Source organism: Sinocyclocheilus grahami, unplaced genomic scaffold (assembly GCF_001515645.1).
Source record: "Sinocyclocheilus grahami isolate Dianchi unplaced genomic scaffold, SAMN03320097.WGS_v1.1 scaffold175.1, whole genome shotgun sequence".
NCBI lineage: Eukaryota > Metazoa > Chordata > Actinopteri > Cypriniformes > Cyprinidae > Sinocyclocheilus > Sinocyclocheilus grahami.
The window spans coordinates 201,590-213,641 of NW_015505354.1; the positions used below are offsets into that span (position 1 = coordinate 201,590).

General features: G+C 38.3%; 1 protein-coding gene across 1 annotated transcript; it reads left to right on the forward strand.

The window, feature by feature from the left end:
- The first annotated feature begins 229 nt into the window (after window positions 1-229).
- LOC107593639 (TBC1 domain family member 31-like) lies at window positions 230-11,947 on the forward strand. The gene is made up of 22 exons (XM_016283448.1): window positions 230-557; window positions 640-786; window positions 893-1,008; window positions 1,092-1,270; window positions 1,359-1,510; window positions 1,588-1,747; window positions 2,016-2,216; window positions 2,648-2,812; window positions 2,995-3,074; window positions 3,191-3,337; window positions 3,468-3,601; window positions 3,720-3,853; window positions 3,966-4,145; window positions 4,720-4,952; window positions 5,050-5,202; window positions 5,305-5,440; window positions 8,151-8,243; window positions 9,477-9,617; window positions 10,647-10,841; window positions 11,202-11,355; window positions 11,426-11,542; window positions 11,631-11,947. The coding sequence occupies exons 1-22, from the start codon at window positions 475-477 to the stop codon at window positions 11,768-11,770; spliced, it is 3,240 nt and encodes a 1,079-aa protein (XP_016138934.1). The 5' UTR covers window positions 230-474; the 3' UTR covers window positions 11,771-11,947.
- The last annotated feature ends 105 nt before the right edge of the window (window positions 11,948-12,052 follow it).

Genomic DNA, 12,052 nt, shown 5'->3' on the forward strand with positions numbered 1-12,052 from the left:
TTACAAAATTCATAATTTTTTGATTAGTTTAAACAAGAGCTTTATAAATTTCAACAAGTGATTAAATGAATTCATTTTTAATATTTTATTAATTTATTTGTAGTATTTATTTTTTTACATGTAGTAGTAATTATTGTTTATATACCTACTTTTATCTTATCACATAAGGTCACGTGACATTTCTAACAAGCGTTTACATGCGTTACGTCCTCCAACTGAAAGTTGCGTCTTGCTGCCTGGTCCTTTATTTAACAAATACTAGCATAAATGGTTTTTGTTGTCGTTTGTTTTTGTGTTTTTTGTCACTAATACAGTGAATCTCGACATGAGACTAAGGTTTAAAAACGAGCTTGACAGACACTCATTAATGAATTTATGAAAATGCTCCTGCAGGGAATCGTTGAATTTCCCGCTGCGATGCGCGTGTGAGGCGGGAGGTGTTTGCTGGAGTAACTACCCGGAGAGTCGAAATCGATGCTAATCATGCAAGTTACAGATATTGGGTCCAGAGAAGATGGGAAAATATGGCACAGAAAATCAGTATCATCAAAATATGGGTAAGTGTGATATAACCAGCTTGGATCAAATGCAATGCAATGAGAAGAGAAGAGATTCAGTTATGCATTTATGTATTTCCAGCGTCTTGGCCACTGTGACACGAAACGCGTCTGCTCGTCAAACCAAGACGGTTCGATTCCTGCAAGTGGCTTTTGACACCACAGGAGAGTCGTTTCTTGCTGGTGATCATCATGGCAATATTTATGTGTTTGACATTAGCAGAAACAGGTAGACTATAAAAGTTGCAATTTTCCCCTTTTATCTTTTAATACGCGTTCAGTTCTGTTGCTTTATCATAATTCTCGTATATGTCTTAACGTTCATCGTTCGATAGATTTAAGCTGGTCCAGAAAACAGGCCAAGCATGCACTGCTTTAGCGTTCAACTTAAGAAGAACCACAGAGTTCCTGGTTGCTCTGGCTGATTATTCCATGAAGTGCTTTGACAAAGGTAAGACCCATTATTATAATTTTCTTATAAAGGCCTGCAAATGGTTAACTGGTCTTCTAAGAAGCTTAAACTACTGTTTCCAGACACCAGACAGCCAGTGAGCTGGATGCGGGGTCACGAAGGTGCCATTTCTTCCCTGTCCGTCCACAGTTCAGGCAGCTATGCCATCAGCACTTCCTCAGACACTGCTCAGCTCTGGAACCTTGACACCTTTCAGAGAAAGAGGAAGCTTAATGTTCGACAATCAGTTGGCATACAAAAGGTTTGACGTCACTTATCTGTGCTCAAGCATTATATTATAGTAACAGCTCTGTGTCATTCCCTCATTCCTGTGGGTTTTTTTTTTGTAGGTGTTCTTTCTCCCACACAGCAACACCATTCTCAGCTGCTTTAGTGACGACTCCATTTTTGCTTGGGAGAGCGACACTCTTTTTTGCAAGTATGAGCTGCCTGTTCCACAGGATGGGCCCAGAATACACTACAGGACATTTGCTGTTATGCAGTAAGGCTGTAACACTTGGACCCTAAATTGCCGAAGCTCCAACTGGTTTTGTATGTAATAATTTTGTTTCATTGTAGAGATGGGAAAACACTTGCTGCGGCTGGACGCTCTAACTTAGTCCATTTGTGGTGTCTGGACAGTCGACAGCTCTTGAGAGTAATACAAATGCCTCCAAAAGTCAAGACAGTAAGATTTGTGGATTTCCTGCCAGATAGTTTTGATGGCGGATCCAACCAGGTACTGATCAGTAGTCTGCTAACCTAAAAAACATATTTATTATTAAAAACATTCATTTTATGTACGTTTACTGTGTAACATGTAATCTTTATGGTTTGCTTTCAGCATATTGTGCCCTTGTTAGAGACATTATCTCATTTCTTTTCTAACACTCAGTCATTAATGAGAAGAATAACAACTGATGAACTTGAAAAGTTCATGAAAAGTTTCCCCCTATTGTCCAGTTTATACATTGGAAATAACTCGTACTGTAATATTCTCTCCTCAGATTCTGGGTGTTTTAAGCCAAGATGGCGTCTTGCACTTTATCAGCATTCAGTCATGCAAGCAGTTCTTTGAAATAGGGTCCCATGAGGACGCCATCACATTGGCAGCCATTTGTCCTAAAGGCCACCATATTGTTGCTGTGATGGACAGTGGTGCTCTCAGAATATATGATGTACGAAGCCTTACCCCAGAAATCAGTAAGGTAAATTCTTATTTATTGTTCTATTTCAAGTAAATGCTGTTCTTTTGAACTTTCTAGTATTAATCAAAGAATCCTGAAAAAATTCTTGAGCATAAAATCAGCATATTCGAATGATTTATGAACAATCATGTGACACTGAAGACTAGAGTAATGGAGTAATGGTGATGGCTTTGCTATCACGGGAATGAATTACATTTTTATAATATATTAAAATAGAAAAAAATTTGTTTTAAATTGTAATAATATTTGATATTTTAATAAATACAGTAAACATAGTAATATTGTGATCAAATAAATGCAGCCTTGATGAGCATTAGAGACTTATTTCAAAAAAATTTTTAAACTCGTACCAACCCCAAACTTTTGAATATATGTTGGTATAATGTATGTGTGTTATATACTTTTTTTTTTTTACTCTTTTGTTTGTGTAGCCTCCCCAGCCTTTGTTGAAACAGGTCACTAAAGGCAAAAGCAGTGAGGGATCGTGTTTGAAAATGAAGGTTTATGCTGGGGCAGGTCAGCATGTGAAAACATCAGGACGCAGAATCCAATCCAAAGTTTTACCATCTGCTGTTTCCACACTGGATGACAAAGAGGTTCTGTTTATATTCAGTTTTGTTCAATATTATTTTTAATTAATTAATTTTTTTTTATTTGGGGGTTGGGTGCCTATGACACCTTCTGTATTGCTTTTTCAAGACATTCTCTTTTATTTAACACCCCCTTATTTAACTTCTGACCCAGTTATAGTCATATCTAATTAATCTGTTTTGTGTAGAATGATTTGCCTAATGGCCTTAACAAGAAAAGGCTACAAGCGTTACTAAGAGCATTTGGAGAATACCCAGCCAAATACAGGTAATGTAATAAATGTGTCATGCAGAAGCAATGATATTTTGTTGATTTAATGTGAAGCTGTAGTCTGCATCTCCACTTTATTTGTGTGTGTGTGTGTTTATTTGTTTTTCCGGCAGGATGTTTATTTGGCGTTCTCTATTGCATCTACCTGAGAACCATGCAGCTTTCAGCAGTCTGACTGACAAAGGCCTGCACTCAGCGTACGTGTGCCTTCAGGAGCACTACCCCATCAAAAGCCACAAACTACAGAGAGGCCTACAGAGGTGGACACAGCATCAATCAATTGATGATTTAATTGTATAGATATAGATTTACCCACTATAATGTTATGTCAAAATTTTAAATTACATTCAAGTGCCACATATATTCATCTTTTCATTTCTGACCTGGCAGAGTGCTGTCTGCTCTTGCTCATTGGGCTGCTGTCTTTGGCGAGACTGATTATCTCCCTCTGCTGGCTTTCCCATTTGTCAAGCTGTTCCAGAACAATCCACTGATCTGCTTTGAAGTAGTGGCCACTGTCATTGGTAGGTAGTGCAAGACAGTAGTGTAGTGTAGTGACATACCACTGGTCTCTTTGGCAGTGATTCAACAATTTGGTCCGTAGCTGAGAGACTTTAAGTGTCTTGAATTGCTCTTTTACAGTGAACTGGTGCCAGCACTGGTTTGAGTACTTTCCCAACCCTCCGCTTAATGTGCTGAGTCTGGCTGAGAATGTGCTGGCCCATCATGATAAAGAGCTGCTTCAGCATTTTGTTGCCTGTGGTGTTACCTCACAGGTAAAAGACTTTAACATAAGTGTTTATATGATATAGACTTTGACTTTCAAAGAATTTAATCTTGAAGCAAAGATAAAGTGAATGCCCTACACACTGTGCTTTTCCTCTCTAGCTGTATGCATGGCCTCTTCTTGAGACCCTGTTCTCTGAGGTTCTGATGACAGAAGAGTGGCTGAAACTGTTTGACAATGTTTTCTCAAACCACCCCTCATTTCTTCTAATGGCTGTGGTGGCATATGTCACCTGCTGCAGAGCACCGCTACTGCTTTGTACTGACAAGAAGGACTTTGAGGTATTACTTCAGACATTTTTTAAATGTTTTTACAGTCACTAGCCATTTGAAAAATTTTATGACGAACAAATTTGGCTTATCAAGACAAGTTTATTCCATTTAGGGGTGTTTATTATTATTTATTTATTTTTATATAAATAATAATATAATAAAACAATCATCATAAATAAATAAATGGTGTCTGTAAAATATTAGACACATTAAATCGATCAAAAGTGACAGTAAAGACTTACATTGTTACAAAAAAATCTATTTCATATTAATGGCATTCTTTTGAACCATCACAGGAATAAATTGAAATTTAAAATGTATTCAAATAGAAAACAGTTATTTTAATTTGTAATAATATTTTGCAATATTACTGATTTTACTGTATTTTTGATCAAATAAATGCAGCCTTGGTAAGCATTAAAGAATTATTTCAAAATCTTTAAAAGAATCTTATGGACCCCCAAACTTTTGAATGGTAATGTATATATTATTAAATGATTTATTATTATTATTATTAATAACAAATGCTAACATTTATATACATTTTCTTTCTTTCTGTTTTTTTCCCCCTTCCACAATGTAGTACTTTTTCCATCATCAGAATAGCTTGGACATCAGTGCTATGCTGAAGGAAACCTATCGGTTGCTGGACAGCACCCCTGCGGACATCCAACCCAGCTCTGTGCTGAGTGACTTTGAACCTCTGACACAGGGGCAGTACCCCATTTTCAACAAATACCCCACCTTCATAGTAGAGTACCAGTCCCAAGAACGTGAGAGGATCCGGCAACAAGAAGTGGAATATCTAAGGGAGAGGTGTAAACTTGTATTCATTTGTAATACTGATATGATGGGTATTTCATACTTGGTGCATATTTTAAAAAAAAGTTTCGGCTTATGTTTGTCTATGAAGACAAGAGGTTCAGGAGCTGCACGCTGAAGCAGTCAGACAGCAGGCGGAGTTTGAGGCCTGGTACAAACAGCAGGAGTTGCTACTGCAAGGAGAAGAGCAACGCAGAAGGATCCTACAGGAAGAGGAGAGTAAACTTGCACAACAGAGAGCCAGGTGGGTCTCCCTCCATCTGCTAGACTTATTGCTAATGACTTACTTCAATTTTGCAGTTTCTCACACACTCACAGTTCAACTGACGTAACTCTCTGTGCTCAGATTAGCTGCTATGAAGCGCGAGCTGAAGGTGAAGGAGCTCAGTCTGGTTGATTCTTCTAGAAGACGTTTTCTTAAGCACCAGCAAGATCAGCGCAGAATACAACTCAAGAGACTTGATGACGAGATCCAGAGAAAGGTACTTGTGTTTTGTTGCTTTACTTTTGATTTTGTAAATTAATCGTATTACTTTTTGGTTCAAAAGTTTGAGGTTGGTAAGATTTTCTCTTATGTTCGTCAAGGCTGCATTTATGTGATCAAACATACTGAAAAAAATTTTATATTATGAAATATTATTACAATTTAAAATAACAGTTTTATATTTTAATATACTTTAAAATGCAGTTTATTCCTGTGTTGGCAAAGCTGAATTTTTAGCAGCCATTACTCCAGTGTCACATGACCCTTCAGAAATCACTCTGATATGAATGAATGATGAATGATTCATTTATATAGTTTGCTGATTTGGTGCTCAAGAAACATTATTATTATTATCAAAGTTGAAAACAGTTGTGCTGCTTAGTGTTTTTGTGGAAACTGTACTGCATTTTGTACTGCAGGATTGAATCAAAGTTAAAAACAAACAAAAAAATTATTTGAAATAGAAGTCTTTTGTAACATTATAAAATCTATTTGATGCATCCTTGCTGAAATACAAGTGTAATTTTCTTTCTTTCTTTCAAAAAAAAAAAGCGTACTGACTTTTAAAAAACTAGAGGTCTTCACAGGTCCACTTGGATCCGAATACCTGAGGTCCAACCCGAGACCTAAGCGGGTTCAGGTCCAAAACTTCTACGAGTGCCTCGGACCACGGGTTGGGTTCGATATTAGGGTTCGATATTAGGGTATAGATATTAGTTCGATATTGGGTTCGATATTGGGGTCTTATGGACCCAATAAGACCCCAATTCTTTTAAACTATGTGTGCTTGCATGTTCGTGTTAAGTGAGGAACGCACATAGAAAAGGAGCATACGTTTGTAACCTTGCACACAGAAATCATCTTATAGATATGAGATCCATCAGGAAAATCCACTCTCTTCATTATGCTGTTCATGCGTGTTCATGCAGAGCTTTTCTTTTTTGTGCCGTTCGCAGGAGATTAGGTTCCAGAAAACACTAGAGAATCATTACGCTATCGATTACATTTTTATCAAACTTTCACGTTTATTTTTCAAATCCACTGGTTAACAATTGAAAGCTGAACTCAGAAATAGCTTGTATCCATCAGGCAGGCAATAATACAAAGTAAATTAAATAAATGTTAAAGGGGTCATATGACGTTGTTAAAAAATAACATTATTTTGTGTATTTGGTGTAATGAAATGTGCGGTTTATGCGGTTTAAGGTTCAAAAAACACATTATATTCCACATACTGTAAATTATTGTTTCTCCTCTATTCCCCGCCTTTCTGAAACGCGTCGATTTTTACAAAGCTCATCGGACGGAAAAGTGAGGTGTGCTCTGATTGGCCAGCTATCCAGTGCGTTGTGATTGGCCGAATACCTCAAGCGTGTGACAGAAATGTTACGGCTTACCATACTGTGATGCCGTGTGTTCCGGAACGACGAGACAAAACCAATAAAACCCATTATAAACGAGGCATTTGTTGCATCCAGTGGGGACATAATTACTGATTATAATGACTTAAACTTTTTTTTTTACGCATTGTGTTGCATCGCGCCGCGTAAATCTAAAACCATGTCTGCATTTGTGATCGGAGAAACGACAAACAACAAGCGCTACTCTACACTGCTCAAAACTCGCGTTTGAATCGAGTGGCAAATAGGGTTGTGATGGTGAGGAAATTTTCCCACCGGTTAATCGATGTGTGACAACACCGGTAATACCGGTATCACCGTGGGGGCGGGGCATTCCCTCTTTTCCTGGCTTTCCTTCGCTTTTAAATAGCTTGTAAAAGCTGCATGCGCATTTTACTTTCACTTTCAAATATTGACAATTCGGCATAAAGCAATTGTTCGTTTTTAGTTTGTTTGAATTTCCCCTCTTTTCCTCGCTTTCCTTCGCTTTTAAATAGCTTAAAAGCGCCGTGCAACTTAACCACTGATTTCTAGTTGTGTCCTCTTTTGGAAGGCCAAACGAAGTAGTTTCGCTTTCATAACGAAACACAGCATCTCCGGCACGGCATGGCGGCAGCGGCAGCAACAACAATACTACAGCGAGAATCAAAGTTGCGCCTTCTTTCTTTGCGTGAACATTTGGATGGTGTTATGCAAATCTTCCCACACAGTGACGTAGACATGTGGGGGCGTGTTTAAATGAGGCGTTTTAGGAGGGCGTGGACCAGTCTTAACTTTTATAAAGAATATCTCTTTGGGTTTGAGACTTTAGTCTTTGCAACTTTAGGGATCTTATCTATTCACGAACAGCTTGTAACACTCCAAAGAGAAAGGAAAACTTGAAATCGCATCAAATGACCCCTTTAAATAAAGCGGCCAAATCAGTCAGCAGGACACCCGGATTTTTCTTTACTGACTGCAGGGCTGCAGCCTGTGCACACGACAATGCCGTTTATGTTCGGGTCTAGTCAGGGTTCGAAAATAAATGCCGTCGGGTCGGACTCAGGTCTAATTTCATCAGGTCTGTCTCGGGTCGGGTTTTTCTTTTTAAAAAAATTATTTATGCATGTCGGGTTCAAGTAAGAAGTGATTCGGATCGGTACAGATTTTAGGACCCGAGAAGACTTCTACTTCAAACTGGCTCCAGACTTTTTCAGTGGTAGTGTATGTTTCACAAATAGTAAATGTATTTAGGGTTTCATTTAGAAAGACAGGTAGGAGTTGTGTAAAGTTATTTTTGCAGGTTCTTTACATTTTTGTTGTACTCAGATGGTGCTGCGAGATCAGGAGACGGCGGCTACCGTTCAAGATATAGAAGTAAGACAGATGGAACTGGATGCCCAGAGACAACTGTTTGAACAGGTTGGCCCCTATAAAAACTTTATTTCTTTGCAAATGTCTGCAATGTTGATGTACTAGGAGTGTCCAATCCTTCTCCTGGATGGCTATCTTCATGCAGGGTTTAGCTCCAACCTGCCCCAACACACCTACAGTTGTGCTCAAAATGATTCATACCCTTGATAAATATGATCAAAGAAGGCTGTGAAAATAAATCAAAAAAAAAAAAACAATGTTTGGGAGGGTTTCAAGAAAAAACTAGAAAAGAAAACGCTCTCATCCAAAAACAAACTACAGCATATTTATTTGCTAAACACAACTGGAACTTTAAACTGGACTGGGTTCAATGGTCAGATGAAACTAAAAAAAATTAGCTTTTTAGCAGCAAACACTCAACATGGGTTTGGTGCACACAGGGATAAAAAAGTGCCCCATGTGTACAATGAAATATACTGCTGGATCTTTAATGTTGTGGGCCTATTTTTCTGCTGGAGATCCTGGATATCTTGTTCAGATAGATGGCATATAATGGATTCTATAAAATACCAATGGATAAAAAATTAAACACTGTCCATGCTAGAAATTGTATAATGGGCCATGGTTGGATCTTCCAACAGGACTATGATCCACAAACAAACATCAAAATCAGAACAAAAATGGGTCACTGAGAACAAAACCAAGCTTCTGCCCTGGCCAACCCAGTTCCCTGAGCTGAACCCTGTAGAAAATTAGTGTATGCAGCTGGAAATCTGAAGGGTCTGGATAGATTTTGTATGAAGGAATGGTCTCTGAACTCCTGTCAGATGTTCTCTAAACTCTTCAGGCATTATAGGTGAAGACTCAGAGCTGTTCTCTTGGCAAAAGGAGTTTGCAAAAGGTATTGGATAAATTAATTGTGATTAATTGTGACCAATGTGTATTAGAGAAAAACATTTATTTCATAATGAGATTTATCTCCCATTTTAAATTCTTATTCTGCAATGAAAGGTTAGATTTTAGTCATTTTTAAAATAAAATATCTAAAGGATTGATGATACAGATTCATTTTCACAGCCTTCTTTGATCATATTTACCAAGGGTATGAATAATTTTGAGCACAACTGTACCTGGAAGTGTCATGAAATCCTGAAGACCTCGATCAGCTGGTTTAGGTGTGTTTAATTAGGGTTTGAGTTTAATTCTGCTGGAAGGTGGGCCTCCAGAAGCAGGATCGGACACTCCTGAAATCATATTTAATCATTGTGTTTTGACAACTAGCAACTGGCCAAAGAGCAAGAGAGAGTGAGTCAAACGGTGAGAGCAGAAGTGGATACGAGGAGATACAGGGCTGAGATCATAGATTCTACATTTCAAAACCTCATTCAGACAGATGCAGATATCAGCCAGAAAAACAAGAAGGTATGTCTCGCTACAATTTTCATGAAGTGCATATGATTATCTTTGTCAGACATCTTACTCCACCCTGCTCCAGTTTCCTTTCTGCATTCCCTTTCTTTCTGCTTAACAGACTTATGTGTTGGAGTTGATAGTTGAATAAAGTTTGCATGAGACTAATTAAAACTCTTTCAGATGCTGGAAGAGTCTCTGGCAGAGGTGGGACAGATGGAAGTGGATGCTGATTGGCAAGCCGAGGTGAACAAGCGACTAGAAAAAGCAGAGGAGAGGCAGGAGAAGCAAAGAGAGCGACTTGTGAACTACTCAGAGCTGTTCTCTTGGCAAAAGGAGTTTGCAAAAGGTATTGGATAAATTAATTGTGATTAATTGTGACCAATGTGTATTAGAGAAAAACATTTATTTCATAATGAGATTTATCTCCCATTTTAAATTCTTATTCTGCAATGAAAGGTTAGATTTTAGTCATTTTTAAAATAAAATATCTAAAGGATTGATGATACAGATTCATTTTCACAGCCTTCTTTGATCATATTTACCAAGGGTATGAATAATTTTGAGCACAACTGTACCTGGAAGTGTCATGAAATCCTGAAGACCTCGATCAGCTGGTTTAGGTGTGTTTAATTAGGGTTTGAGTTTAATTCTGCTGGAAGGTGGGCCTCCAGAAGCAGGATCGGACACTCCTGAAATCATATTTAATCATTGTGTTTTGACAACTAGCAACTGGCCAAAGAGCAAGAGAGAGTGAGTCAAACGGTGAGAGCAGAAGTGGATACGAGGAGATACAGGGCTGAGATCATAGATTCTACATTTCAAAACCTCATTCAGACAGATGCAGATATCAGCCAGAAAAACAAGAAGGTATGTCTCGCTACAATTTTCATGAAGTGCATATGATTATCTTTGTCAGACATCTTACTCCACCCTGCTCCAGTTTCCTTTCTGCATTCCCTTTCTTTCTGCTTAACAGACTTATGTGTTGGAGTTGATAGTTGAATAAAGTTTGCATGAGACTAATTAAAACTCTTTCAGATGCTGGAAGAGTCTCTGGCAGAGGTGGGACAGATGGAAGTGGATGCTGATTGGCAAGCCGAGGTGAACAAGCGACTAGAAAAAGCAGAGGAGAGGCAGGAGAAGCAAAGAGAGCGACTTGTGAACTTCAGCAAACAAACACATGCTAAAGAGGAAAAAGTAGTCCAACTAATGCTGGAAGTAGAGGGAAAGCAGGTGAGAATTCACATGTTAAAGGCATGTGACACATTAGCGAAATTTCAGTGAAATTTTGCAGGCAAAAAAAGTTCAATTGTATATTGTCAGTACTGTAGTGGTGTATGTAGCATAGCAGAAACGGAAGTCACTTTCAAACCAAGCAGCTTTCTGTTGGTCAACGTGGTGAATCCACGTGACCAACCTTAATCTGTTGTGAAATCTGTGTGGGAAAAACTTTCACTCACACAAAATTCCAGATGACAATGGTAAATTTGACTGCACCTTTAGTGTTTTGTTTGCTGTTTCAAGTGGACAAAATTCATAAAAAATATAACTTTCAATAGAACATGCAAAAGAATGACATTGTTTCCGTCTCAGTGGGATGATGTAGTAGCTAAACAAGCTAAACTGGAGGAGGAAAGACGGGTGGCCACCACTGTTAACGCCCAGCAGAGGTCACTTATCTCTCAGGAAACAGAAGAGACTGAGAAACATCATGGCAAGCTGCGAAAGAGTCTAGAGGATTCATTAAGTGAGTTAAGACAAACACTTCTCACAAAATGTAATAAAGGATTTGATTGATTATATTTGTTTGTTTGTAGATCAGCAGATGGAAAAGAGACTCCGATCTCCCTGCTCGTCTAGAGGCCTGCTGCACAAGACCCAGAGTGAGACCACCAACATTTCCTTGATCAGTCAGTCAGTCAGACGAACTGACTGTTAGATAAACAGTCAGTTTTACTGTCATATTCAAACAAGATTTAATAAAGCAATAAGATGTCGTCCATGTGTACTCCTACTTTATAGTTTCTTTAGATCGTGGCCGAGGGGAGCTAGACTCTAAGGAAAGGGAGTTGATGCAGGAAATCAGAGAACTGAGGACAAAATTAGCTGCCAGAGCGACTGACTTCATCTCACCCTCAACCAGCTCTGTACACTCCCACTGACCACACAGTCACCACCAATACTCCACCAGTGTGTGTGGAACCAGGCACACGTTAAAGAGGATCTGAAAGAAAATGTTTTTAGATCATATGAGATGCCTGCTCAGTTTATATTTGCTTTACAATGACGCTAATCCCGATTGGACAGATTTATTCATTGATTTCAGATTCATTCTGATGATACTTTTAATATTTTGGAAATGTAGTTTATTTTTTTGTTTATTTTTTCAGAATTGTTCTTAAAGTAAATGTCTTTTGTATAATCGTTTTTAATGTTTTTGTATT

What these genes read in the sequence shown, in the direction of transcription:
- LOC107593639 (XM_016283448.1), top strand. Translation starts at nt 475, where the DNA reads ATGCTAATCATGCAAGTTACAGATATTGGGTCCAGAGAAGATGGGAAA. An exon ending in AGTAGTGGCCACTGTCATTG is followed by an intron (nt 3,602 to 3,719) that starts GTAGGTAGTGCA and finishes GCTCTTTTACAG; the next exon opens with TGAACTGGTGCCAGCACTGG. An exon ending in AGAGACAACTGTTTGAACAG is followed by an intron (nt 8,244 to 9,476) that starts GTTGGCCCCTAT and finishes TTTGACAACTAG; the next exon opens with CAACTGGCCAAAGAGCAAGA.